At 46.5% G+C, this 24,851-nt stretch overlaps 12 protein-coding genes across 12 annotated transcripts; 6 read left to right on the top strand and 6 right to left on the bottom strand.

Annotated features, from left to right (window-relative positions):
* Positions 1 to 453: 453 nt before the first annotated feature.
* SERLADRAFT_358925 (uncharacterized protein) lies at positions 454 to 1,509 on the top strand (the record flags this gene model as incomplete). Its single annotated transcript, XM_007311939.1, has 3 exons — positions 454 to 988; positions 1,047 to 1,184; positions 1,237 to 1,509. The coding sequence occupies 3 exons, from the start codon at positions 454 to 456 to the stop codon at positions 1,404 to 1,406; spliced, it is 843 nt and encodes a 280-aa protein (XP_007312001.1).
* Positions 1,510 to 1,553: 44 nt separating this feature from the next.
* SERLADRAFT_375218 (uncharacterized protein) lies at positions 1,554 to 2,906 on the top strand (the record flags this gene model as incomplete). Its single annotated transcript, XM_007311938.1, has 10 exons — positions 1,554 to 1,798; positions 1,876 to 1,944; positions 2,005 to 2,070; positions 2,129 to 2,167; positions 2,234 to 2,285; positions 2,343 to 2,425; positions 2,482 to 2,538; positions 2,593 to 2,669; positions 2,730 to 2,775; positions 2,840 to 2,906. 9 exons carry the CDS (start codon positions 1,571 to 1,573, stop codon positions 2,740 to 2,742), a joined length of 684 nt encoding a protein of 227 aa, XP_007312000.1.
* A 23-nt stretch (positions 2,907 to 2,929) lies between these two features.
* On the bottom strand, positions 2,930 to 3,360 carry SERLADRAFT_364352 (uncharacterized protein; the record flags this gene model as incomplete). The annotated part of the gene is made up of 3 exons (XM_007311937.1): positions 2,930 to 3,033; positions 3,098 to 3,286; positions 3,345 to 3,360. The coding sequence occupies 3 exons, from the start codon at positions 3,358 to 3,360 to the stop codon at positions 2,930 to 2,932; spliced, it is 309 nt and encodes a 102-aa protein (XP_007311999.1).
* A 425-nt stretch (positions 3,361 to 3,785) lies between these two features.
* SERLADRAFT_431589 (uncharacterized protein) lies at positions 3,786 to 5,516 on the bottom strand (the record flags this gene model as incomplete). The annotated part of the gene is made up of 4 exons (XM_007311936.1): positions 3,786 to 4,004; positions 4,057 to 4,828; positions 4,884 to 5,231; positions 5,287 to 5,516. The coding sequence occupies 4 exons, from the start codon at positions 5,514 to 5,516 to the stop codon at positions 3,786 to 3,788; spliced, it is 1,569 nt and encodes a 522-aa protein (XP_007311998.1).
* A 63-nt stretch (positions 5,517 to 5,579) lies between these two features.
* SERLADRAFT_491546 (translocation protein Sec63) lies at positions 5,580 to 8,500 on the top strand (the record flags this gene model as incomplete). Its single annotated transcript, XM_007313107.1, has 12 exons — positions 5,580 to 5,856; positions 5,910 to 6,015; positions 6,062 to 6,185; positions 6,240 to 6,292; positions 6,341 to 6,427; positions 6,499 to 6,670; positions 6,730 to 7,069; positions 7,125 to 7,418; positions 7,474 to 7,694; positions 7,743 to 7,970; positions 8,024 to 8,355; positions 8,409 to 8,500. The coding sequence occupies 11 exons, from the start codon at positions 5,742 to 5,744 to the stop codon at positions 8,237 to 8,239; spliced, it is 1,956 nt and encodes a 651-aa protein (XP_007313169.1).
* A 1,493-nt stretch (positions 8,501 to 9,993) lies between these two features.
* SERLADRAFT_454360 (uncharacterized protein) lies at positions 9,994 to 11,221 on the top strand (the record flags this gene model as incomplete). The annotated part of the gene is made up of 2 exons (XM_007311935.1): positions 9,994 to 10,330; positions 10,389 to 11,221. 2 exons carry the CDS (start codon positions 10,167 to 10,169, stop codon positions 11,059 to 11,061), a joined length of 837 nt encoding a protein of 278 aa, XP_007311997.1.
* A 279-nt stretch (positions 11,222 to 11,500) lies between these two features.
* On the top strand, positions 11,501 to 14,200 carry SERLADRAFT_375202 (uncharacterized protein; the record flags this gene model as incomplete). Its single annotated transcript, XM_007311934.1, has 18 exons — positions 11,501 to 11,633; positions 11,686 to 11,760; positions 11,807 to 11,851; positions 11,907 to 11,960; positions 12,017 to 12,079; positions 12,131 to 12,223; positions 12,276 to 12,362; positions 12,414 to 12,588; positions 12,641 to 12,684; positions 12,746 to 12,760; positions 12,811 to 12,894; positions 12,945 to 13,029; positions 13,086 to 13,301; positions 13,358 to 13,378; positions 13,427 to 13,735; positions 13,803 to 13,879; positions 13,934 to 14,039; positions 14,109 to 14,200. The coding sequence occupies 15 exons, from the start codon at positions 11,628 to 11,630 to the stop codon at positions 13,438 to 13,440; spliced, it is 1,077 nt and encodes a 358-aa protein (XP_007311996.1).
* SERLADRAFT_431585 (family 3 glycoside hydrolase) lies at positions 13,579 to 16,972 on the bottom strand (the record flags this gene model as incomplete). Its single annotated transcript, XM_007313105.1, has 17 exons — positions 13,579 to 13,735; positions 13,803 to 13,879; positions 13,934 to 14,039; positions 14,109 to 14,185; positions 14,229 to 14,356; positions 14,415 to 14,504; positions 14,559 to 14,946; positions 15,000 to 15,175; positions 15,232 to 15,324; positions 15,386 to 15,560; positions 15,613 to 15,629; positions 15,693 to 15,832; positions 15,893 to 16,027; positions 16,078 to 16,291; positions 16,351 to 16,495; positions 16,554 to 16,632; positions 16,725 to 16,972. 17 exons carry the CDS (start codon positions 16,970 to 16,972, stop codon positions 13,579 to 13,581), a joined length of 2,445 nt encoding a protein of 814 aa, XP_007313167.1.
* A 557-nt stretch (positions 16,973 to 17,529) lies between these two features.
* SERLADRAFT_358917 (uncharacterized protein) lies at positions 17,530 to 19,695 on the bottom strand (the record flags this gene model as incomplete). Its single annotated transcript, XM_007311933.1, has 6 exons — positions 17,530 to 17,916; positions 17,970 to 18,064; positions 18,120 to 18,235; positions 18,294 to 18,933; positions 18,992 to 19,427; positions 19,483 to 19,695. 6 exons carry the CDS (start codon positions 19,655 to 19,657, stop codon positions 17,732 to 17,734), a joined length of 1,647 nt encoding a protein of 548 aa, XP_007311995.1.
* Positions 19,696 to 19,896: 201 nt separating this feature from the next.
* Positions 19,897 to 20,379, top strand: SERLADRAFT_340437 (uncharacterized protein; the record flags this gene model as incomplete). Its single annotated transcript, XM_007311932.1, has 4 exons — positions 19,897 to 20,022; positions 20,080 to 20,095; positions 20,153 to 20,182; positions 20,243 to 20,379. Coding segments are annotated over 4 exons (309 nt in total), but the record flags the coding sequence as incomplete, so codon positions are not given.
* A 174-nt stretch (positions 20,380 to 20,553) lies between these two features.
* SERLADRAFT_444230 (uncharacterized protein) lies at positions 20,554 to 21,938 on the bottom strand (the record flags this gene model as incomplete). Its single annotated transcript, XM_007311931.1, has 5 exons — positions 20,554 to 20,623; positions 20,677 to 21,073; positions 21,128 to 21,248; positions 21,309 to 21,390; positions 21,447 to 21,938. 4 exons carry the CDS (start codon positions 21,764 to 21,766, stop codon positions 21,021 to 21,023), a joined length of 576 nt encoding a protein of 191 aa, XP_007311993.1.
* Positions 21,939 to 22,299: 361 nt separating this feature from the next.
* Positions 22,300 to 24,309, bottom strand: SERLADRAFT_454348 (uncharacterized protein; the record flags this gene model as incomplete). The annotated part of the gene is made up of 7 exons (XM_007311930.1): positions 22,300 to 22,609; positions 22,679 to 22,819; positions 22,878 to 23,038; positions 23,102 to 23,407; positions 23,461 to 23,702; positions 23,817 to 24,036; positions 24,094 to 24,309. The coding sequence occupies 7 exons, from the start codon at positions 24,298 to 24,300 to the stop codon at positions 22,441 to 22,443; spliced, it is 1,446 nt and encodes a 481-aa protein (XP_007311992.1).
* Positions 24,310 to 24,851: the final 542 nt, after the last annotated feature.

The following is a 24,851-nucleotide window of genomic DNA, read 5'->3' as shown; positions in this document are numbered from 1 at the left end:
TCAATACCGGTATTACGTCCAACAGACACGTTGCATGGATATATCTCTTTGTTTGGTCCATGTTCGAGCACGTATATAACGTGGCTCAGTAATGTCACTTTTCTCTTTTCTCCCATCCATTCTCAACTATGCGTTCGTTTACAACAATCGCTCTAACATTGAGTATAATACTTAGTAGTAGCTCATTGTCGGTCGCATCCACCGTCGTCCGAGACAATGCTGCATTATTGAGCCCTGAACCCGAGAAATATGATGTACAGGCGGGACAACATGACGTTCCCATGGTCAAGCCAAATAGTGCGTACTGGTCAGTATAATAATTCGCTGAAGTAACTAAAAGAGTCCTGTCAGTTATCTTTAACTTGAATCCCTCTGCATATGCAGAACATCTCTTTAGTAGGCCTTATTTGTTTCGACGATTGCAGAAGTATTCATCCGTTCCAATTATCAGAAATGGTCAGACCATTCAATACATTGGAAAATATCAAAGAAAATGGCGGAGTTACTCTTCATACAAATGGGATTGATACCTCTGTCCTCCCATTTGACGCCTGGGAACGTGTTATAGCACTCGGGAAAGCACTACAGACTAATATTCTGCTGGTTTTGGACGACATTGCAAATAATTATCACGTCGTCGATAAGATCCACGAATTCAAGTCCACTATGACCGCCATCATGGTCAAGGCCAGTGGCCTTCGTGAAGATCTGAGCAAAGCCGCGGAGGCCCATGGGATTACTCTAGAGGCTTTGTCCGACGAGCTGGCTGCGCTCTTTGCTAAGGTGCTTGATGAGCTCCAGGTGGAGTTCCCTGCACCAGATGAAGCACCGAGCCACGAATTACGCAAAGAGATGGTCTCGCGGGTATTGGATCGGGTTGAAGAGGAAATTGTTCATATAGGAGTCAAGTATGGCGTCTCAGAGACTAACCTGAGGGCACACATTGATGGTATCAAGTCACCCATCGAGAAGCTAACAATACTCACCGGTGAGTCTATATGTCTCATGACTCGATATGCTTGGCTGATTGAGAATGGCATCCACAGGAGACTTGATAGAAGAGCACCCTGTGCTCTTTGATGTACTGGTAGTCACCGCAAGCATAATGCTTATACCCGAGGGTTTTATTTTGCGTCCCCTTTTGAGTCTTTTTGGTTTCGGGCCATACGGGCCAGTGAAAGGTAGTAAGCCTCTTTTCTAGAGGTCGTATCAACTGCTTACCATTTGATGTTATAGGATCAGCTGCAGCATGGTGCCAGCGTCGTTTCTTTGGTGCAGTTGTGACCAAGGGCAGCTGGTTCTCACTCTTGCAACGTGCTGGAATGAGGTTTGTTACCTCTTGGTGGGAAAAGCTGGTAGTGGGGATTGGCGCTGCGCTCGTCGCTATTGGAGTGAAACGCGCCTGATGAGAGTACTTCTTTTACGATCGCAATACGATATTACCTGTGTTATGCCCCTGAGTAGGTGCCATACTGCTCTCGAAATATTTAATATACTACCAGTTCACGTGACCAAATACTCTCCGGTTTTCATGCTGTTGTATACATAGCGATTAACCAAAACCTGTAAAATGGCCACCAGTGCTGCTCCCACATCTCAAACCAGCCCTGCATCCCTGCCTCCGTCGGTCTTCACGCTCCCCCAGACCGCTCAGCTTGAGGCCCTGTACACAATCATCCGCGATAAAGACACCAGTCGTGGAGATTTCCTGTTCTATTCTGACCGAATCATACGGCTACTAGTTGAGGAAGGTCTCAACCATCTCCCTGTCATACCGAAGACCGTCCAGACACCTACGGTATGTTCTATATCATGTCAAGCTCAGATCATCGTCTAACTTATCGATCAACCATCTATGTCAATTTACGTACTCAGGGTGCTACATACGAGGGTGTTGGTTTTGAAGGGAAAATATGTGGTGTTTCTATCCTTAGGGCGGGAGAGGTTCGTCCAATATCATCAACTAAACACAAAGTATATGGTCATGAAGTTTGCCAATTGCAGGCCATGGAAGCCGGTTTGCGGGAAGTCTGCCGAAGCGTGCGGATTGGTAAAATATTGATTCAGAGGGTGTGTATCGGCTCGTTAACAATGTCTGTCAGTCATCTTACCCCTATCCTGAGAATAGGACGAGGAAACAACACTACCAAAGTTATTTTATTCCAAGGTCGACTGAACAGTAAACCTCGTATTGTGTTTATGTCAGAGGATTAATTCGAAGTTGGCTGTACAGCTCCCGGAAGACATCGCGTCGCGTTACGTGTTGTTATTGGATCCTATGTTAGGTTTGTAGTCTGTATGTTCTACCTGGCTCCTGTCACGATTATTTGATGGCACTGCAGCAACTGGCGGATCGGCTATGAAAGCCGTCGAAGTCATTATCGAACACGGTGTTCCAGAAGATCGTATCATCTTTATCAACCTGGTGCGGCATTCGACAGCATAGCTAATTTGAATAACTGTTTAGATTCGGCCATTTAGATTTCTGCTCCTGAAGGACTGAAGACATTCTGCTCTAAGTATCCTGCGTTACGCGTGGTAAGGATATAACTGCATTTAGCACCAATATATTGATGCCATCCCAATTCTCAGATTACTGGATGGATCGATAAAGGGCTCAATGAGAAGGCATATATCATTCCAGGACTGGGCGATTTCGGTGAAAGGAGGTTAGTGTATAAGCCCATCATTAGGTTTACTGGCCATTCCTGACCTGTCGATCGCTTTAGATACTGCTCATAAATCGTGGCGCATGGGCATGTATTACAGTGACAGGTAATGTTGCATAATGTGATGTCAAATTTTGACGGTATTCATGTGCATACAAACATATCATAAGGTCGCAGTACCAGTGTTCCATATTGTACATATTAAGTTGTATACCAGTCAACGTTTTAAGAACGTACATCCGATAAGCTGAAACGTTTATTCATCGGCCCATCACCATTCCTGCCCGCTGAGACGAGGCGAATGAGCCACCCTGTGGAATTCTACCTCCGTATAAACGCGCTTGTATAGATGCCGCTGGAGTTTCTGACAGTAGCAGTGAACCAGTTGGGGGTATTCTCGATAAAGTAGAAACATGCGTGGTACATACTTTTGACAGGCCCTTTAGACCCAAAACCAATTATTCGTAGGGTTATCCTCAGAATACTGGTGGCGAGACAATTTAGGAGATAGACAGCAAAGAGCGAAACTCGAGCTGAGATAAAGAAAAGTAGCAGCGTGACTGTTGTGTTTAAAATGTTTTCTTCGTGATTATTGAAGCTCTCAGGAATAGCTACACCTCATCGAGACCAGCATCAGACTGAGAGACCCCCTTAATTAGCCAAAGCCATGCTTACAAGGTTGAAGGGACATGTTGAGTTGCAGAAATGTTCTGATAGTTGAATGAAAATCGACTATGTTAAGGTAGAAAATCAGTGTAAGTGCCGCTGAGCCGTGATGGTAGGAGAACTCGAGGTTATAATGACTGGGCAGCTCGCGTAAGTGCCCTACAAGTTATTATTGGCATGCATCGTGGTGGAGACAGACTGTTCAGGGTCACTTCAGCACTGACGGTGATTGCACCTACTATGAAAGAAAGCCTCAGCCTCATGTAGCTAATGTAGTAACAGCAACAGATCTTATCGCGCACCACATTATTTCCGATCTGTCAATTAGCTATCAGTCTGCCACTGCCGAATAGAATGTTGTTTTTGTAATGGAACAATCAAGGGGGATAAGACGCATGCACAGCAGACTTGAGCACCTTCCAGCGGAAATGACAGCATTTCATTCTAGCCTCAGACATCTATTATGCTTTTCCAGTCTAATGCAAAAACATCCTCCCAAATGAACGTCTCTTCCGAAGTCCCCTCACTGTCATCCAGCATACCCCCGAATGAAGTTTGCGCGGGCCGATGGATTAGTTGTACCTTGACATGTGCGTCATCAATTTCAGTGATATGCCCAAGTGTCAGGAGCATCTCAGGAGTACACGTCAAAGGATTGACGGCAAGAGCCTAAAGTAATATGATTAGGGTCCTGGTAAATTGGAATGGACAGCATTCTAACCTTCCAACCCACTAAGGTCTCGGGCTGTAATTGCGATTTTTCGGTCACTCGGACAAACGATGGCCAATGTTTTTCTATATATGCAATGCTGGGGTCTTTGGGTGAATGGGAAACAGGCATCGGATTGATAGAGTTCTGCGGAACCGCATTTGAATCTTGTGGACACCCGTAATCCAGCACGTCTTGCTGAGGCTCGTAGGTATTGTGTTGTTCGAGAGACACCTGATCACGTCGGTGCTGTGTCTTTTTCTTCTTTTTTGGGTTCAAGCCCTCTTCCACGTCGACAAATGTAACGAATAAGTTGCTTGGCAGGTGTTGCCTCTCGGATGGAGGAATCAGATGGGGGAGTGACGGTGCAACAGCAGTGTTCTCCTCAGATACATATTGGTCCATTATTGGTGCAGGAGGCGCGGGAGGAATGGTAGTGTTAACATCTATAGCCTCGATTCCAGCATCAAATCTAATTTTCTGCGGTAGTGGTTTTGTGATGAGCTGTCTGAAACCTTTCTTCTTGTTTTTGTTCCGGTACGATAACATCATGAGTTGTGGAGTCGTAGAAGGTGCGGATTCATCCAACTCATCTTCGATGGTATCGTTTATGGTTTCACTATACTCTACTCCCTCGCCAATAGGTATGGCATTCGCAGAAGACGTTCCAAGTGGAGGGCCTGTCTCCGGATTATGTTCAGATTCATGTAGTCTCTTTCGCCGTCGGCGCAAGTTGCGGCTACGCGTAGCAGGTTTGCCAAATCCTGGGGGTACCGCTTTGGGGCTTGAAATAACGCGTTAAGGCACACATAAAAACAATTACGATGGTAGAAGCTCACAGCACAGTCTTGGAAGAGTCGGTCTTTGAAGAGCGTACAAGTTCCTTCTCAAAAGGGCGAGTAAGTTTAGAGGTGGCCTCTACACGAAAATGACCGGCATCGTCAGAATCGGATTCTGACTCGGAAGAGGCGTCGGATGAACTAGAGCTCGACGAATCAGATGTTGTGCTCGACTCTGAGGAGCTTCCTGACGATTCGGAAGATTCGGATGAGCTGGTTTCATAGCGTTTTCGCTTTGCGGGTAGGTCTGTTGAGTGTGAATCCTTGATGGCCTGCTTGGTCTTGCCTGTGACATGGGCAAGTGGTTCTTTAGCAAGTGGTCTCGAGGAGACTGTGTCGAGTTTGATACTATAACATGAAATCAGAATTTATGGATAGATAGGATAACTCAACAAAGACTGACTCTACCAAATCACCATCTCGCAGAATGTTGATAGGAGTCTCGTCTAAAAGCTCAAACCCGTCCATGGACAAGGATATTCCATCCTTAGCTTGATAGTCCTGGAGAACATGGAGGTCAGAGAGCAAGACATGTTTTAAATCCCATATCGTTCTTGTCTTCTCATTGAGCTCAACAGCAAACCAAGCCTTGAGGTCAGGCAAAGGCGGACTGGTGCATATCTTGAACCGCATGATTTGAAGAGGGAGCTGTGACTGAAAGTGACAGCCAACGGTTATCGCAGAATTCCCACGGGGCGTTTTCCTGCAAAGTCTCCTGCAGGCAAGCAAACTGGCCACGTCGGTCTAAAACGCGCTGCAAGTGCCAGCAAGTGACCTGTTTTGTTATTTTGTTCCATCTGTCTCTCTTTACATTCTGAACATTAGGACTCGAGTGCTGCAAAGCCTACACCAGCCATCATGGCAAATTACCATTATGACGAAGCCGGCACGATGGCAGCCTACTTCGTCATAACCGTCCTCGCTCTCGTACTCATTCCAATGACCCTTTCATCTCTGTCGTCCTCATCTTCAAGTATGTTGTACAATAGTCATTCATATATGCTACTTACTTCCTGTTATCTGCAGAGAAGGAAACTTTGGACGGGTGCCAGTGCCAGCCTTGCCTCGAAATGAGGATTCGCATCAGACAGCGAGAGCAAGGTTCACTGTGGAAACCTAGAGTCAGCACAAAGTGCGTATCTGCGTATGTTTGTTCTTGTCTTTTCCCAACTGAAAAGTGATCATAGGTCTCTCTTCATTGTCTTGGGATGGTCACTTTTTGCGTTCCTTACTCGCAAAGCTATGAATGCCAGTGTTGAAGGCAAGGTTTATGATCCTTTTGAAATTCTTGGTCTGCGTAATGTGAGTTATTACGGCAGCCCAGTTTTCGCATGTCTAACCTTCACCCCCGCCCAGGGCGTAACAGAAAAAGAAATCAAATCCCACTTCAAAAAACTATCGCGCTTATAGTACGTGTCTCCGTTATTGGGGAAGGCGATTGTTTACCTGTGTTACAGTCACCCTGATAAAGTCAAAGCTTCAATCAATGAAACAGCAGAAGACATTGCCGCTCGATTTGTAGATATCACAAAAGCTTATAAGTCGTATGTCCCTTTCCCTTGTTGACTCCAGCAGGTCAAATCGCGTGGGGGTACTTATCCATATCCTTTTCAAGACTTACGGATGAAACAATACGCCAGAATTGGGAACTTTACGGCCATCCTGACGGTCGCCAAGAAGTGTCGATGGGTATAGCACTGCCAAAATGGATTATCGAGGGAAAGAATAATATCTGGGTACTCGGGTTATACGGATTGATATTCGGTGGTGCGCTACCTGCTCTAGTGGTGCGGTTCTTTTATTATCATCTATTCTCTTGTGCATTTTCCGAATTGATGCCTTGTAGGGTCGCTGGTGGTTTGGTAGTCGTCAAAAAACTAAAGATGGCATAAATGCACTTACTGCGGCCAACTTTTTCAAGTCGCTAAAGGAGGAATCTGGTATGAAAGATGCTGTAAGCTCGCTGGGCAGGGCATTCCGCTGGGAGATTACAAATTCCCCAAGCACGCAGCAGCGTGAGCTAGATTCATTGGATGCACAAATTAGTGAGAAACTGGGTCAAGACTGGAACGATATCAAGAAAATGGTGGGAACAGATGGAAAATTAGATGAACGAGAAAGAAAAGCCCTGATTTTCCTATATTCACACTTCCTGCATCTCCAGCTTCCTTCGTCCATCGAACGTGGTAAGTTCTGGTATTCTAATAATATTCACCGTGTTCACATTGATTGTGCATATAGAGCAAACAGACGTTATACTGCAGACGCCTTTACTTTTGAATGCATTGTTAAACATTGCCGCTTCTCGAAGTTGGCTGTCACCAACACTTTCGGTGATGCGCTTGCATGCATGCATGGTGCAGGCTTCGCTCCCCGAAAAGGAAGGTTCCCCATCAGACGACTTTTCAAGTTTAGGCCGCAAATCTGACGCCGTGAAAGACATCATGAAAGGAGACTATAACAATAAGCCCGAGCAAGCGCAAAAAGTTCTTCAAAATAGATGTCGTTTAGATATCGTCGATGTATCATTCAAAGGTCTGTGGTCCGGTCATGCCGTCTTTTTGGTTTTAAGTTAAATATCTTGCTATAGTGATTGGCGAACGTTTAGTCACCCCTTCTTCCATTGTTTTCCTTTTCGTCAAGTTACGCCTGTGTCCTTTATCGGCAGAATCGGCAGCAACAGGAAGTGCCAATAAAGATCAACCAGGCAGTTCAAACGATCGAGATGACGAATTTCTGAACAGCAAAAAAGATGCTGAAGATTTGGAAGGTAATGCAGGTGGCTGGGCACACGCTCCGTTTTGGCCAGGGGTAGGTTATTTACGGTTGTTTTCCTGGTCGTACTGACACCGACTCTAGTATCGCAAAGCCGGCTGGTGGCTCGTCCTTGCTGATGATAAATCCAACCGAATTGTTGTTCCACCAATGAAAGTAACTGACATTCCTGTGTCGAACTCTAATCAGGACGGAGATTACCGGTCCTACAAGCTACAGTTCCAAGCACCCCAAAACGTGGGGCTGTTCACTTGGAAAATCTACTTCGTCAGTGATACATTTGTCGATGAAGAAATTTGCAGAGATATTTCGGTATGCGTAGAGAGAATCTTCAATCTATGTTTGTCTCACCAGTCTATGATTAGCTCAAGATCGATGATGTTGCTGCTCTCACCGCCGACGAGCAAGCGGCTGAAGATGATATTTCAGAGCCCGAGGAGGATACTTTAGCTGGCCAAATGGCAGCCATGCGTGGTGGGTCTGTCAAGAGAAGCCAGGGTGGGATGGAGCAGAGCGACGACGAAAGTAGTACAGATGATGACAGAGATAGTGAAGGTAGTACAGATAGTGATAGTGACTAATAATGGTTGGTACCCGTACCAGCTCAATGTAAACCTGTGAGCCTTGTACGCTACTTGCTGTTGAGTCTTTAGAAATGTTCTTCATAGTGTGTCAACGGTTATTGCGCTGCGCCGAGGTACCCGTCTATCGTTATCAATTCACAGCGAGCTCTATTCTTATCAGGTGCAGTACAGGGACATGGAAAATCGAACGAGTATGAATTTCTGCCCTGATCTGGTCTGTATATAGAACGGAGTGTATCAATGCGATTGAATGAGTCGAAGAAAAAATAACCACAATAACGATGCAAGTTTCGATTTGACAGCACGCGCAGATATGTCCACATGTTACTTCTTGGGAAAAACAAGTGATCTACAGACCGTTTCCATGGTCATGTGATGGTGCTAGTGTTGACTGTCAATAGGTGGAATGTTGAGTAAGATATATGATGGATGCTGTCAGTGGCGGACCAGTGCAGAAGATGCTATCGCTTACCGCAAGAAGTAGATATCCCAAAAAAGTGGCGGTAATCAGTCATAGCCACACCTTGGACTTGAAGATACATGTTATTTTGTTAATTTTACATTGGGGAGGCAGTGGTGATGCATCATGATCAGCGCCCAACTCCCAAACTTGATTTCAAGCGTGTGATGGAGCACTTATTTTATGCCTCCGGCATTTTGCACCTGAAAAAAGTATGTATTGCCTACGACTCTATCACGAGTATAGCTTAAATAAAGACGGGCTGTCTATCAGTAGTGGGCTGGTAATCGACATGGACTGAGAGCCACCTAGGCTAGTATACTTAGTACCTAATATTCAAGTTGTGATTATAGCCAGTGACGTATCTCAGGGAGAAACTTTTAGGCGTACCCGGAGCCAGCGGAGAGCATGAGAAAACAACTGCTGGAAACGAACGCAGCAACTGAACACTCAAAGAGAACCGTAAGGGAAAAGAGCGCCCAGTAAAGTTTATCATGGAAGCCACAGCCACACAGGTGATAATGAAACAAAAGGCACTGCAGTGAGCGCTAGTGAGCGGCCATCGCAATGATCGCATAAGCGATGCGACTCATCTTTGAAGACCCTCTGTCGACTCTGCCAGAAAGCTGTCCATTGACAACAGTCCTGAGTATCGAAACCGAGTCGGGGACTATGGGAAATATACTACTAGAGTCAGTATGAATCATCCCCAGTCATATCAATGCAGGCGTGCGGGTCCGACTGCACGACAACAGCGATGACTATGTCCACAGCAAGGCATTGGATCTGGAAACCCAAGGAGAAATATGTAATGAATTCTGCTATTGAAAGTTTGAACGGATCTTTTTTTCTGAACTTTCTCCCAAGTTGTCCTTGCCACAGCCACATAAGCGAACCGGCGAAATTGGTGGGCCGACTGCAACTGTGAGTAACAGGCAGGCGTTTTCAATGGCCCGTGGTCTTATCAGGTTCATGGTATTGTATTCTCTGTACCATGTTACTGTCTTACTTGAGTAACTCTGAGACCCAAGGACCTCACAGCCTTGCCATAGAATCAGAATCACTTACACCGTTCGGTGTACAGTAATAATATTGCTTTCCTCGGAGAAACACATCAAGTAATAGTAGCTGATCCAACCTTGTGACCAATCTATCTGACTGATATCCTGGAACTGCAGTCCGCACAGATCTCGACCGTTTACGACGCTCACGGCACCGCTCGTTTCATTTTGCAGGGTCGTCATATGGGCACCAGCCTGATCTTATCAAATGGACATTACCGAACAGTTGGGATTCTGTCAACCCTATATAACCACAAATGCAAAGGGCAGCAATCGCCATCTACTACCCTCCGACCTAGGAACATATTACTTCTCATACTTCCACTTCCAGCTCCTCTAATTTATTACTCTGGAGTATAAAGACACGGCCTTATCTTCTAATCAGTTATCCTCATCTACCACAATGTCTTCACCATCATCCTCATCTTCCACGATCCCACACGAACATTCTCATCATGCCGGTGTCTGTCCCGTTGCTGGGAAGACCCATGCTTATTGTCCCAGACAACCTGGAGACAGTCGTTCTCCATGTCCCGCTTTGAACACCCTCGCCAACCATGGGTACCTGTACGTTCATTTTCCATCCTCTATCACTGACTCATCCGCTGATGCCTGCTCCTTCAAGCCCTCGTAATGGTCGAGACATAGGTTTCTTCGACCTTGTCCGCTCTCTCAAAGAAGGCTACCACCTATCCACTTTTCTCGCATGCTTCCTGTCTATTGGAGGTATCGGTTTCCTACTACAATTCCGTCGCCTTTCTCTCAGCGATCTTGCCCGTCATAACTGTATCGAGCATGACGCTTCTATTGTGCACCCGGATGTCAAGAATGCTGATGACGAATATGCGTCGACTAGAGTATGTGAACCATTGCTGGATGCTCTTGTCGCCGAGGGTCGTGCTATGGGAGGCAGGATCACTATGGAAGGGGTGGCCAGCATCCGATTCAGGAGGGAAAAGATATGTAGACCGCTAGACGGTGTCCACTCGGAAATTGCGAGGGGAGAGATGGCTATCGCGATCGGCGTGCTTGGAGGCAAAAATGCTGATAAGGAGGGATTGAGTGTCAACGTTCTTCACGATTGGCTGCAAGACGAACGACTTCCGGAGGGATGGAAACCAGATCATACGCAGGGAATGATGAAGACAATTCACATGACTACACAGGTCCGCAAGCGCATGGCTGAATTGAAGGCACAGAAAGACCAGCCATCGCTTTTGCAGTCAGAACAGACTTCAACCACCCTGTCATTGCAATCAGCAGACGAGCCTAGTGCAAAAAAAGATATACCCCAATGATTGAAATGTATAATTGTATGTCTTTTGTTATGATTATTTACGTACGGTATTGCATAGTGTCGCGATAGTTTACATTATTTTAACTTATTCCTTTCGTATCACTCTGTCGATGTTTCTCTAGTATTTGAGATTCGTCAATATATCTTCTTGATGAATTACATCTGCGAGTGTCTGAGTGCGATCAACCTAGGCACTACAGGAAAGGCAACAATGATATGGATATTGCTATGGCCCCAGATGGAGATGGTACATCTGCCACGCTTTACCATCAAACTGGGCGTTGAATTGTCTAAAGGATTCACTTGAGTATTCACCGCAAGAAGCCACAGAAGCGGACGATGTCGGATACTCACGTGACCTCCGGCTCTCTCCGTGGAGGTATTTCCATTTTTGGAGGAGTGTTCCTGCCGTAAAGATGGGACAAGATTGGAGAGACTCCGGATGACCTTGGTTGTGTACAAAGTCATGGTTCGCTCTCCGTATGGTTCCTGTGTAACTGGTATAAAAAGCACCCTATATGTATCACTCCAAACTCATTCCCTGCTCTAACCACCACCTGTTATACCATGAAGGTCTGCATCCCGAATCATGGCCCTCTGCCTTGTAAGCTGATCTAGCTACTAGGTTCTTGCCATTCTCTATCGTGGAGCCAAGGCTGCAGTTGCAGAACCACGTCTTTTGGGGACCGTTGAAAATCAGGTGTGTAGTTTTCGCTATGGATCACTCTCATTCTCATCGTCTGTAGCTTGGTTTACGCCCTTGGCTTCAATCACTCGGCCACGAACTAATCGTACGGTCCAGTCTCATAGCACGTAGTCGGCAATAGGCTGATAGTTGTTTAAAAGGTCTCCGACGATAAGGAAGGACCCAGCAGCGACTTCCAAAAGCACATAGCTGATGTAAGTACTCACACTCCACCATTATGCGAGTACACTGAATCAATGTTGTTGTATAGGCTGAAGTCCTAGTCACAACACCTTTCCACCCCGGATATCTGACAGCAGACCTTTTTGAAAAAGTATGTCACTAACTTTCATGTCTGATGTCTCGTTCTTAACTCAGCAATCAGGCCAAAAATCTAAAGATCTGTATTACTGCAGGCGTGGGCTCGGACCACATCGACCTTAATGCTGCTGTAAAGAAAAGCGTTCAAGTCTTGGAGGTGACATTTTACTGTTCACTACTAAATCTCATTGGAATTTACCCCCACATAGGTTTCTGGCTCCAATGTCACATCTGTCGCGGAGCATGTCGTCATGTCGATTCTTTTGCTCGTCAGGAACTTTGTTCCTGCCCACGAGGTATGCCAAGTACCACCTTCACACTTTTGTATTTTGCTGATTGACGTTCAGATGATTGAACGAGGCGATTGGCAAGTATCTGATATCGCCAGAAATGCTTTCGACCTTGAAAATAAGGTCATTGGTACCATCGGTGCCGGGCGGATCGGGTATCGTGTACTGCAACGCCTGGTTCCATTCGACCCTAAAGAACTTCTTTACTACGATTACACTTCTCTTCCTGACGGTGGGTGAAGAGTATTACGTCTCCATCCTTTCACTACTTACATCTGTTTCAGCAGTAGCAAAGGCTGTGAATGTTAGAAAAGTTGACGATCTTAAAGTCCGTCTAACATCTTATGCTCACCGGATGATGTCCATCTAATTATACCGCCGTGCTTTAGGAATTCGTGTCTCAGGTATTTATACTTTCTCTTTTGATTGAGTTCCAACTCAGGGCATGATGCAGTGTGACGTCGTGACTGTCAACTGTCCTTTGCACGAAGGTACTCAGGGACTTGTCAACTCAGACCTTCTTCAACACTTCAAGAAGGTCAGTGTTCTTGCAGCTTTTCTGTTCTCTGTCCTCATGGTTTGCGACAGGGGGCCTGGCTAGTTAATACCGCCCGAGGTGCCATCTGCGATAAAGATGCGGTTGCACAAGCTGTTAAGAGCGGCCACCTCAGAGGTAAGTACCTTTTTACCTTTGTAAAAATAATCAGTATGAACCACAATGGTTTTCAGGATATGCTGGTGATGTTTGGAATGTTCAGCCTGCACCAAAAGATCACGTCTGGCGCACTATGAAGAACCCTCTCGGCGGCGGAAATGGCATGGTTCCGCATTATTCGGGGACCACTCTTGACGCCCAGGCACGCTATGCTAGTGGTACAAGAAGTATTCTCGAGAATTACATTACCGGAAAAGCTCAGGACCCCCAAAATGTTATTGTAGGAAAAGGTAAGACTTCGATTTTACTGCGGGTTCACTCGTGCTAATCATCATCTCGCCAACAGGCAAATATGAGAGTAAAGCTTGTGAGTAATAACTAAATGCCCTTTAGCACCTTGCTTATTGTTGTTCAGATGGCCAACGTTAATTGGGGTGGGCCATGCCCGGGATGAATGTCCACTTCAAAGGCTTCAAAGGGACTATGTACTAATGTATAATAGAAATTTCACGCTTGTTATATACACATCAATTTACAAGTCCGAATACAGCTCGCACGTCCCCTATCTCAGACTACAGTAAGAGTGGTGTTTAGGACGGCTAACGCGCTATTGCCGATCATGATGTTAAACTGCCCCGGCTCGACGACCCACTCTTCCCGTACGGTCCATACCGCCAATTGCCAAGACATGACCTCGATAGTAACGGTTTGAGACTGCCCAGCCCTGGTTGAACACCGCCTCGATCAGCGCCAGGAACATAGATATTTTATTCAGCTGTAACATGACTTACGGGATATCCACTTTCGTAAACCCTATCAGTTCCTGGTTTGGTGTCACCACGGAGCTAACAATGTCCGTCATATACACCTGAGATAAATTTGATTGGTTTGTTTGCAGACAGCTAATAACGGTTTTGCGCACCTGAACAACTTCTTTTCCATCCCTTGATCCAGTGTTATGTACTGTTACTGTGACATTAAAGTTCTCACTTGTGCCAATAGTAGGGCTTGATAATTGTAAATCGGTGCTGTTATGGAAGGGTTTAGCTCGATGTATCATCATATTCACTAGAAACCAGAGACAGAGCAATACCTACTAATTAAAGGTGGTATAACTCAAGCCATGCCCGAAACTCCATGTAGGGACTGGGGTGTTAAGGACATACTGCGTTAACTGGCTCAGCATTAAGTGAGTAATAGAAAAGCAATTCCTTCACTTGATGTCCAAAGATCAGGGTACCGTTCGGCGTGATTTCACCCGGAGAAACCGGTCTACTTCCTTTGAGGTAGTTATAGAAGACAGGAGTCGTTCCAACGCTACGGGGGAAGGAGACAGGTAATCTTCCTAATGATAAGATGCACGAGTGAGATACTGAAACGCTTGCTACCAAAAAGTTTGGTACCTGATGGGTTAGTGGCGCCAAAGACTATCTCAGCAATGGCAAGTCCGCCTAGCTCTCCGGGGTAGAACTGCTGTATCACAGCGTCCACATCTACACAAATATGAGTGTCCAGTTGACCGTGCGAGACAATATTAGTGAACTGACTTTCTTGAATCCAAGGGTTCGTCACAGGTTTGCCGCTAACGAACACCACAATTGTCGGTGTTCCAGTCGCTTGAATGGCTTGTACAAGGGGGAACTGAGCACCAACCAAGTCGAGGTCCGATAAATCTACATGCTCTCCTGTCGTAGCATTTGTCCCCGGTGTCCACAACAATGTTTGATCCAAGGACCAGGTGCCTACCATTACAATGGCGACATCCGACTTTTTGGCTGCTGCAATGGCAGCAGGGAATTCAGATTCGTCGTTCGACCAGAGTTTGCATCCTTCCGCAAAGTTGATTTGAACGGAACTGTTTTCGAGGAACTCCTTGAAACCATCCAACGGCGATATACCATTGAGCGATGCGTTGTAGAATACATAATCGCCGAACTTTGTGTTCCATTAGCGTTCAGCAGATAAACCATAGGACAAGTCTGGCTCACAGAAACACGGTCTGACTGAGGTCCTATAAGGGCGATAGAGCTGATGTTTGTGCTCAGTGGGAGAACACTGTTTCTGTTTTCCAACAATATGATTGCTTCACGTTCCATTTGATGAAGAAGATCTCGAGTAGCTTGTGTACGAAGGGTTGATCGATAATCCGGATATGGGTATGGATCTGAGGAAGATGATGAGCCAATGACAGTGCGGAAAAGAGTCTTGCGGTCGGCTTACTTTCGAAAAGTCCAAGAGAGAATTTGGTCCTGAGTATGGTTTTCACCGTCTCGTCGACATAACTGATGCCTACGGTGCCGTTCTGGATCTGGTCTTTGATAAAGTCAGAACAAAAAGCCACAACGAGTGGAGCCAGTTGGAATATTCGCCTTACCAGGTAATGTGAGATAAGTATACGTTCCTCCCCCCATCTCTCCGCTGAGACCGTGCTCAAGTGCGATTTTTGCCGCGCACTCTCTGGTTGCACAGACGCCATGAAGCGTGATCAAAAGGTCAACAGAGCCAGCGTCAGATGTAACGAAGTATTGATATCCCCATTCATTACGGAGCTTAATATATCGGTCAGCACGGCGAACGAAATGGGAATGCACTATCACTGACAATATCAGTAAGCAGATCTAGGACATCCGCGAATCATTAGCAGGTGGGTAGACAATAATAAGATAATACTTTCTGCTTACGGGTATTGGCGACGTTAGGGATTCCATCATAACTCGCATATGCAGTCATGATGGATAAAGCATCGACACAGGCATAGTGGAAAGGCTTCAAGTAATAGGTGTGCAGCTCGCGCTGTCCCCCACTAACTTGGGCGATATTTCTGGCCCAGACCACGACTCTCTCAGAAAAGAAAAGATCTGAATATGACCAAATGACCTACAAGCCTCCTTGTGGACTGCCATAAGCAGTAAAATGTTTGCATGTGGCTGCCACCCTAGCGATAGCCGTCGAGCTGACATTTCTGCGCCTACCGGATTGAACGCCAGTCACATACGCACGCCCCATCTGACTAGTTCTGCAAACCAATATCAAGTTTGGAATGGAATAATAAGCATTACGACGTACAAGAAAGGATCTTCGCCGTAGTTTTCTTCTACTCTTCCCCACCTTAGTTCTCTAGAAAGGTCTAGTACAGGCGCAAACAGCTGGGAGTAGCCAAGACCCTCAGCTTCGGTGGAAATAGTGCTGGCAGCTTCCGTTAGCAGAGGAGCATTGAATGACGCGGCAAGTCCGATAGGGGATGGCCAAGTCGTGCCATTGTCCGTGAATCCATGAAGACCTATCATTAATAGAGACTCAGATTACGAGAGCACATTGAAAATGAAGGAGCTTATAGACCTTCGGACTGTACAATGGCAGGTATGCCAAGGGTTGTATTCTCCATCAGATATTGTTGACCAACTGTGATTGCATATACAATCTTGTCCCAGGGGGCAAGATAGCCAGCCCAGATAGCTCCTGACTTGTACTCCATCATTTGTTCCTGTTAGATTCATGATAGTTTGTTTGTTAGTTGCCATATTTAGAGATGATAGTCGTACAAGACCGGTTTGATTGTATGTCAGTGTATCATCCAGAGGGTCAGTCATATTCATCCATCCATCTATGTCGCCCTGAATCCTGAAATTTGCTTCAAAAATCAGCACCTCGTGGGACGACAGGGATAGAGTAGAACGATTCCAAAGCAAAGCAGCGCACTATAGTGAACTCACAGCTGTGATACTTTTTCTTGCACAGTCATCCGCGGTAAGAGGTCATTTACACGATCCTCAATGTCTGCATTTGGGTCTTTGTAGATGGGAAGGGACCCATCTATGTTCATGCCACGCGCTTCAAGGCTGAAGTGTAGATCATCGCGGACGCCCAGGGGGCTCAAGCCTGCCCCGGCAAGCGTTGATAGCCATACTGCGGAAAATACGGGGCCAAGGAGGATAGACCACTTGCGATCTCTTGCCATCATGGTGAGATGTGGATTGAGCGGTAGCTGACGGTGTGTCCTTCACTCACTTGAATGTTCGTGAGCAATTGCCATTATATGGTGGCCAAAAGTCCCCAAATTAACTGCAAGCTCAGGCTCGCTATTGATACAAACTGTGTTAGTCTGTCTTATTATGAATCACAGAGAAGGTATGTCACAACACCACTGTGCGCTAAAAAATGTATGCCCATATGACCAGGAAACGTCTTGGAGGGTGTTCGGTTGGTCGATATCTGGGTCGAAGCGGACCGCGGCGGCAAGATCAGACCGCGCTGGGCTGAACTGCTCAGAACATATTCCTCCACCATATCCGACAAATCTCCATCATTACCTGGGTGCAGATGCATGTTGTGCATACACATCTCTCGCATTCACAGAAGGCGCTATCTAGCTAAGATAACCGCGGAGCCGAGTATCGAGCACTCGGAAATTGGATAGAAACTCGCCGCCACCCCCAAGCTGCCAGATATTAGTCACCTCGCATACAACAGAACAAGAGCGTTCATGTCATCCAAAGCCTATCTGTGATTCTGTGATATCTGTTCTGCACGTCTTGATTGGTAGCCATTCCTATTATATGTACAATAGTATCACGGATCGTGTAAGTTTGTCCACAGCGAACATACAACATATCCAGAAAGGTAAGTATCGCCGAAAAAATAACCCCACAAGTACAACAGGATAGATGATACCAACCACGCAACTTTCCTGTCCACATTCCTACGTTCGTGAGAGCAATTCTCACCGTCCGCGTCCCCAGGAAAACTGGAATCCGCCACCCCCGCCACCACCCCCGCCACCACTGTGTCCTTGTTGGAAAAAGTGTGAGAACGGGCTATCAGCAAAACCTCCGCCAAACGGATTTCCACCGCCTTGAGACATCGGATCGTTAGGATCGTCACCATTGTCAAAGCGTTGGCGGAGCTCTGAGTGCGCAGACATTAACCATTTATTCGGAGCCTAGAACAGACCTACGAACCTGGTTTAGATAGCACTTCATATGCTTCATTGACCGTTGCCATCTTCGTCTCGCTTCCTCCTTTGTCTGGATGAGCTTTAATAGCTGCCTTACGGCTAAGGTGGGTCTTTTGAGTACTTATAGCGATGAGATGACGCGAAAGGCACATACTAAGCCTTCTTAATAGTCTGCTGGTCTGCATCTCGCGCAACTCCCAAAACCTTATAGTAATCTTTTTGTTTTGATTGCTTCAGCAATCTTTGAGCTTTCTGCAGCTTCGAAAGGATCTAAAGATAGGGACTAGGGTGAGTAGATCGTATCATTAGAGAGCGATCTGGGGCTCACTTCTCGACTACTCCTCCCACTCGCTTCAAATGCTCTCTCAAATGTCCTGACAGCCTCCTCCCATTCTTCTCTAGCTAGCAAGGCTTCTCCTTTACCGGCTAAACCATCTGCATCGTTATCTGCACCATCCATACCAAGCAAAGCGTCACACCATGGCTCCGCTTTACGAACCGACCCGATCTTCACGTATGCACTACAAACCGCTCGCAAAATTTCTTTTCGGCGAGGACTCACTTTAGCACCGACTGGAAGCAATATAGAAGCAGAAGATGGGCGTGACATGTCTAGGAGTTGTTCCTTCGCTGAATTGGCTTCGAGGGCATCCTCGAATTTGCGTGCAAAGCCGTCGCCCAGGAAGTTGCTCTTATTGCTACCTGAACCGACGAGAAGACTAATAATACCTCTCCAGTCTTCCGCGGCGGTCAGCTTTTCGAGTTTCGCAAACGTTTTATCAAATGATTTAATCAATCGATGCGCCGGAAGACACTGTTTGGAGTCTGGGTCCAGGTGGAGACACTGCTTCAGAGTAGAAAGTGCGGAGGTAGGCGAAGAAAATGTAGGTGGAGGAAGATAAAAATAAGACAGGCGGAATATGCGCATGAGTGAAGTAGTGGAGGTAGTGGTGAGATGAGTGAGCCGGCTATTGCACAAAAGGAGGATCAAGATGAAAAGAAGAAAAGATGTAACAAGAAACACACCTCAAGTCAAGCACGGCACCTTCGATTTCCCCCGCCGCAAGGTTACACTCGGCTCGATGCTGTCGTATATCAATGGAGTGTGATGCAATTCTCAAAACCTGTGTCGCTGCCTCTGAACAAGCTGTCCAAAGTTGGGCTCGTCGCATGTTCACCGTTTTTTGTGAAGCACTCTCCCCTTCAGAGATATCTGCTTGTAGTGAGGAGGCAGAAGGATCATCCTTGACCTTGGTAGAGTAACGTTGCAATGCATCACGGGCAGCTTGCCAGTTGCCTTCCTTGGTATGTATTTTGGCTTTCATTAAGAATGCGTTATCGAAGGTATCAGATGTCAGCGACAGCACTTTGTCAAAGTCCTCTAAAGCATTAGAGTGTCTGTTGGAAGAGAAGTAGGCAGTTGCACGCTTATAATATAAGACATAGTCAACTGGAGATAATTCTGGGGGGTGTTAATTTAGATGCACTACATTGACCGAATGGTATAGAGACCATACCTATTGCTTCTGAGTAAGTCTTTGCAGCTTCACCAAACTGACCGGAGGAGAGAAGGGTATTAGCCCGGTTGATTAACGGCAGGAGACCAGGCGGGTACAGCGACGAGCCAGCAGAAGGGTCTGCGCTTGTGCCAATGGCGAGTATGAGAAGTGAAGAAAGTGCCAAAAGGCGCATTGCGGAATGAAAGCAAACCAGCTGCAGCAACGAAACGGTGAAGTGAGCAATAACGCGACAAGCTGCTTATAGTCGCGTTGGACTGCAACCAAACATTCCACGTTGACTTTCCCACATGCACAACACCCAGGATAGGGTTAGGGCTTACCCGCGCTACATGCACAACCTGCAAGGACTCGTTCCCGCTATCCTCGTCTGACATGTCAAAACCATATGTTCAAGCTGGAGAGCCTCTCAACGAATTTCTGCGCTCTTTCTGGCAGCGACAGGTCGATGCAGCTGAGCAGGAAACACCAGATTACCGCCACCCTCCTCTTCCTCTTGCCAGGATTAAAAAGGTCATGAAAAGTGATCCAGACGTGAAAGTGAGCACTTCTTACTTGAAACTCGCACTCAAATAAACGCGTCAACTCCACCCATAGATGATAGCAGCAGATGGTACGGCCTATTGGCTTATCTGTCTACCCTAAACAGTCTTATAACCGTTTGTCGCAGCCCCCATACTCTTCTGCAAAGCTTGCGAAAGTCAGTCTCAAGTCATTTCCAGTAGTCAGGTCCACTTACAATGTTGAGTTGACTTTGTAGTCTTCATATCAGAAATAACCGCTCGCGCATTCATCATCGCCGACTCCAACAAGCGGCGCACCCTATCTCGCGCAGATATTGCCAAAGCATTAAGCAAGTCGGATCAGTTCGACTTTCTCATCGACATCGTGCCAAGAGACGAGCCGTTCCCCCCTATACCAGCATCTCTAAGCAATGCTGGCATAGGATCATCGAAGAAAAGTGGGGTTCCGGGCAGCAGAAGGGATCATGTATGTACATTATGTATTACAATAGCATTCGCTATTTCATCATTCACCCCAGGGTTCGTCACATCAGGATAGCGATGCTCAGGTTTCTTCACTCAAGCTCCAAGATGAAGAACAGCAAGATGGATTATCATCATCTGCCGTTTTAGATCAGGCATGCAGACCATCCTTCTTGTTGGTTTATCTTCTTTCTCATTGATGCTGTAGTTGCAGTCTTTGCTTAATCCGCCCGGATCAATGGATCGAGGCCCCATGTCACGATAACGATAGTACAGGCTATCCGGTTATCCGTAACTGTTCTCCTCTCGTGTCTTGTACTAATAGTTGTAGCTTTCCTGTTTGCATTGTTCATATAATGACGTAGTAAGATAGACATCACTCCTAACAGCACTCCACCACAGTCCAGGAGTGCATCGACCTATATCAGTCCAACTGGTAATCAAAAGAATGGAGAGCGTGCACAGTCTAGACAAAGGCCTATTACAGGCTACCCATACAGGTTTCCATCACGTAATAGTGGTATGCGTAGACATTAGACATGACCTCGCTCATCATAGACGATGCTCGGCGATGTAACGCATGATGGTCAGCGATGCGAGAATTTCTTCACAGGGAGCGATAAGAAGACAGAACGGAGAGCGAGTTGGTATGCATTTACCAATGACAAGATGGGCGAAACCTTCATGGACAGTTAAGGTGTTTCCGGAGACGCCATACACTGGTATATTGGGAGGCTTGAGGTCGAAGTGTGCGACTAGGTAATTTTCTCCATTCAAGCACTGTTCCAAGCGATTACATAGTTAGCTAGACGTAGAAGTTAGGATGTATAGCACGCTCACCGACCACTCGTGATTATCGACTGTTTGGTATATCCACCGGTACTCTCCACCATCTGAGCCTTTGAATTTCCGAGACAATGACCTAAATTACACTCGTTCAGCAGCTCTTCAATCGAGAGAGATGTACTAAGAGTTTACCCTCCAAACAATGTCGTTTTGCGTAAATACTTGCTCATAGGGACTGACGAGCTGGCAGGAGGCTGCACAAAATGAATGTCACCAAGTTCGCCATCTTTACCAAACACTAGGACTACGGCGGGGTGTTTGTCGAAATGACGGGAGTCACCATGACGAGACGAACGCCGTCCCATGTTATAGATCGCCCAAACGTTCCTTTCTGGCTGCTGAGGATGGGGTGCCACACGAAGAAAGAGGCGATCGTATATATCACCATAGTCTGACGCAGACAGAAGGCCGCTGCGGTCCTCCAGGGTGTAAGGTAGCTGTATAGATCTCATGAAAGAGCGTGGTCAATGTGTAACTTGAGACTGAAGTGTAGGAAGGCTTGAAACGACAGTCTCACATGTGGATTTATAGGCTAGGTCTGCGGAAGATCACGCCGCATGCAGTGCTGAGAAAGGCGCAAATGGCGAGCGCTTGACTGTCCCACTGTTTCTGTTTCGTGCATCCACTCTACAGCGGATCAGCAGAGCTGAACTTGCCAAACGCGGACCTGGAAATGGCACACTCGCTGACCTGTTTCACTCAGCGAGCGCTCGGCTCATTGTCTACTGTCCACCTACTTATGCATACGATTTTATCATCATAGCGGCCTCGTCTCGCTATTCCAAGGACGAAAAAGTGACATTGCAAATTGAAACGCTTTTTGAGCCAGCCATGGGCCAGAACTCCAGGCATGAGTGCATCGCTGATACATTGAGCGCCCACGGGGTCCGTTCCGAAATGCCAGTGTTATGTGTTATGCCTCAAAACTCGATTCAGTCCTTGCCAGATTGACGATCTTTTTCAACTGTTAGTCATCACTTGACGCAAAGCAGATTAACGTGTCATTTTGGTTATATACTTTTATAAATGTCATCTATAGGATTCAACAGGTGCATATTATCTAACAATGTATGCTCAATTACTACTGATATCCACACTGTACACATTGTTATCTGGTTATCGCCACCTACCACATCCGTCCTCCGTCAAATCCCCCTTCCCCGCCAATGTTGCCTGCCGAAGTTTTCGCGTCCAAGAATAACTCATTCATTTCCCCGATATCTTCCACATCTATGTGATTACGTCCCGCAAGCCCCGCAAGAATAGACGCGGGAGTCAGAAGCTGGAGGGCATATCTGCGAGAGTATAGGACGTTCACAGTTGAATCCACGGGTCATATATATGGGCAGAAATGGGAACAGTACCTCAAAGACCCTCGTTCTCCTTCTTGAGCCAAACGCTCCAAAACGCCTGGGCCAAGCTTGAGACCTTCGACATTTGCTCGCACTTGAACAACTTTGCCAACTTGTTCTTGAGAGTATCCATCGGTTTTCACAATAAGACAACTACAACCAAATTAAGTATTGTCCAGCAAAAAGTTAACAGAGATTTTGCAGTGCTTACCGATCAAGGAGATCCACTGGAATACCATGGGGAGATACTATATCGGTCGTCCCGCGCACAAGTGCATTGCCGCGATTAGTAGCGAGAATAACGGTAGGAGCCATGGGCGATTCCAATAGTGCGTTCAAGTACGTGAAACATTCGATATCAAGCATGTGCACCTGCTCGTGCACCATCCGGCACAGTTAAATCATTATCAATAACAGCATGAAAACATCGCTTGCCTCATCGATGAACACTACCCCAGGAACGACCTCCGCCACACCTTGATCAACATAGCCCTTGACCACCTTGTTCACCTCTCTTCTGAGTTTGTCCGTTACCTCAGTCCGACCACTTTTCATTAGACTACCCATAACGCTCATGATATCTTGACCACCCTGGGGCCTTGCATTTGCCGCATCCAAATCACCTAATGTCACATCTTGAACGAGCTCTTTGCGTTTGTGGACGTCACCTTTTGGCAGCGGGACGTAAGTCTCGGATTCGAGATCGTATGAAGAGGCGTAGGCATCCGAACGACCAACTCGCTGTTTTAAAAAGGGTAAAAGGGTAAAATTATTCCTGTTTTAAGAAAACATACCTTCACTGCACCAGTATTGGCTTCCACGTAAATGACATCACCAACCACAATCTTTTCCTTAATGATTGCTTCGTATATAGTGGGATCCAAACGTAGTTGCTTTGTACCTTTGACTGTTTTGAGACCGACGATGACGTGAGATACGGTCTTTCCGTAGCCACTCAAAGGGTTCTCCGACTCGGATGGTGTGAGTTCTGTGACCTCGCCTTCATAGACTTCCTTTGTTTCTTTAATTCGCAGTCCTACACAGTTCAGACACAGAGATTAGGAGCTGTTTCACGTATAATGAGTAGACAGACTGAAGTCGCATATGGGTCCTCATGCAATACCAGAATATCTGTTTGGAAGAAACGCACCTATCGCCCTTCGAAAAGCTTCAGCCAAAACTTCAGTCTTTTTGACTTCCGTGCTATATACTTCAGAGCCCACCATAGGACAAAATGGAACTTTGACTCCGAGCTCGTGTGATACGGCTAAAGCTAAAGCAGTTTTTCCCGTACCAGGTGCGCCCACCAGGAGCAACGCTCGTCCAGAGAACCTGCGAGATTTTATGAGATCGACTACCACGCCACATGCCTGTTTTCGAAGATGGTTTAGTACATCAAATTAATCATCCCTGTGATGGCACTCTACCTCTCGAGCATTTGTCTGACCAATGAATCCAGCCCCATCAGGAGCAGCCAAAACTTCTGAAGTGAGGCCCAATCCTTTTATATGAGAATGGGGGGCAATCCGTGAGGAGCGGGCTGCCGTCGACGCAGAAGGCGGTGGAAGTGCATTGTGAGCTACAGGTGTAGAAGTCGATGCTGAGGAAGAGGCTTTCATCGCCGTTGTGGACATTGAACCTGGGCTAAGCACGGAACACCAGCGCCACACGACTAGGGCTCTTTCTCACGGCTATTTAATAACCTCGCAATAGCATCATCGCTCCATTCTAATCAAATCTCGAAACTCATGCATACGCCATCCGCAACATCTACTACGTCCAAGTACTTTGGCGATCGAATAGGCAACCGTGAGCCGTCCATGTCTCTGTTAGGATCAACCGATGTTACGAGCGAAGCTGGCAACATTGAAGTGGATGGCCAAACAATAGTCAAGTCTCATTATTTCGTACAACTTGGGAGGCAAGATATCACGATGGTCTGCAATTCACCCAGGCCCTCGCAATTCAGACCCGGCTATCTCCCTGAGGAAGAGATAAGTCAGCATTGCTTTCGTCCAGCTACATCGTCACCGTCGGAAGGGAAGGAGAAGGCAACTCAATGTGAAGGAGGAATACCACATCAAGCATGGCACAGTTCCTATGCCACGGATTGGGCTGATCCAGTCACTTACAATCGACTTGACTATACCGAGTCCTCTGATTTGCCCATGCAAAACGATCACAG

Source organism: Serpula lacrymans (genome assembly GCF_000218685.1).
Source record: "Serpula lacrymans var. lacrymans S7.9 unplaced genomic scaffold SERLAscaffold_1, whole genome shotgun sequence".
Lineage (NCBI taxonomy): Eukaryota > Fungi > Basidiomycota > Agaricomycetes > Boletales > Serpulaceae > Serpula > Serpula lacrymans.
Note: the sequence above shows the minus strand (reverse complement) of the source record. Positions and strands in the feature narration are given on the sequence as shown.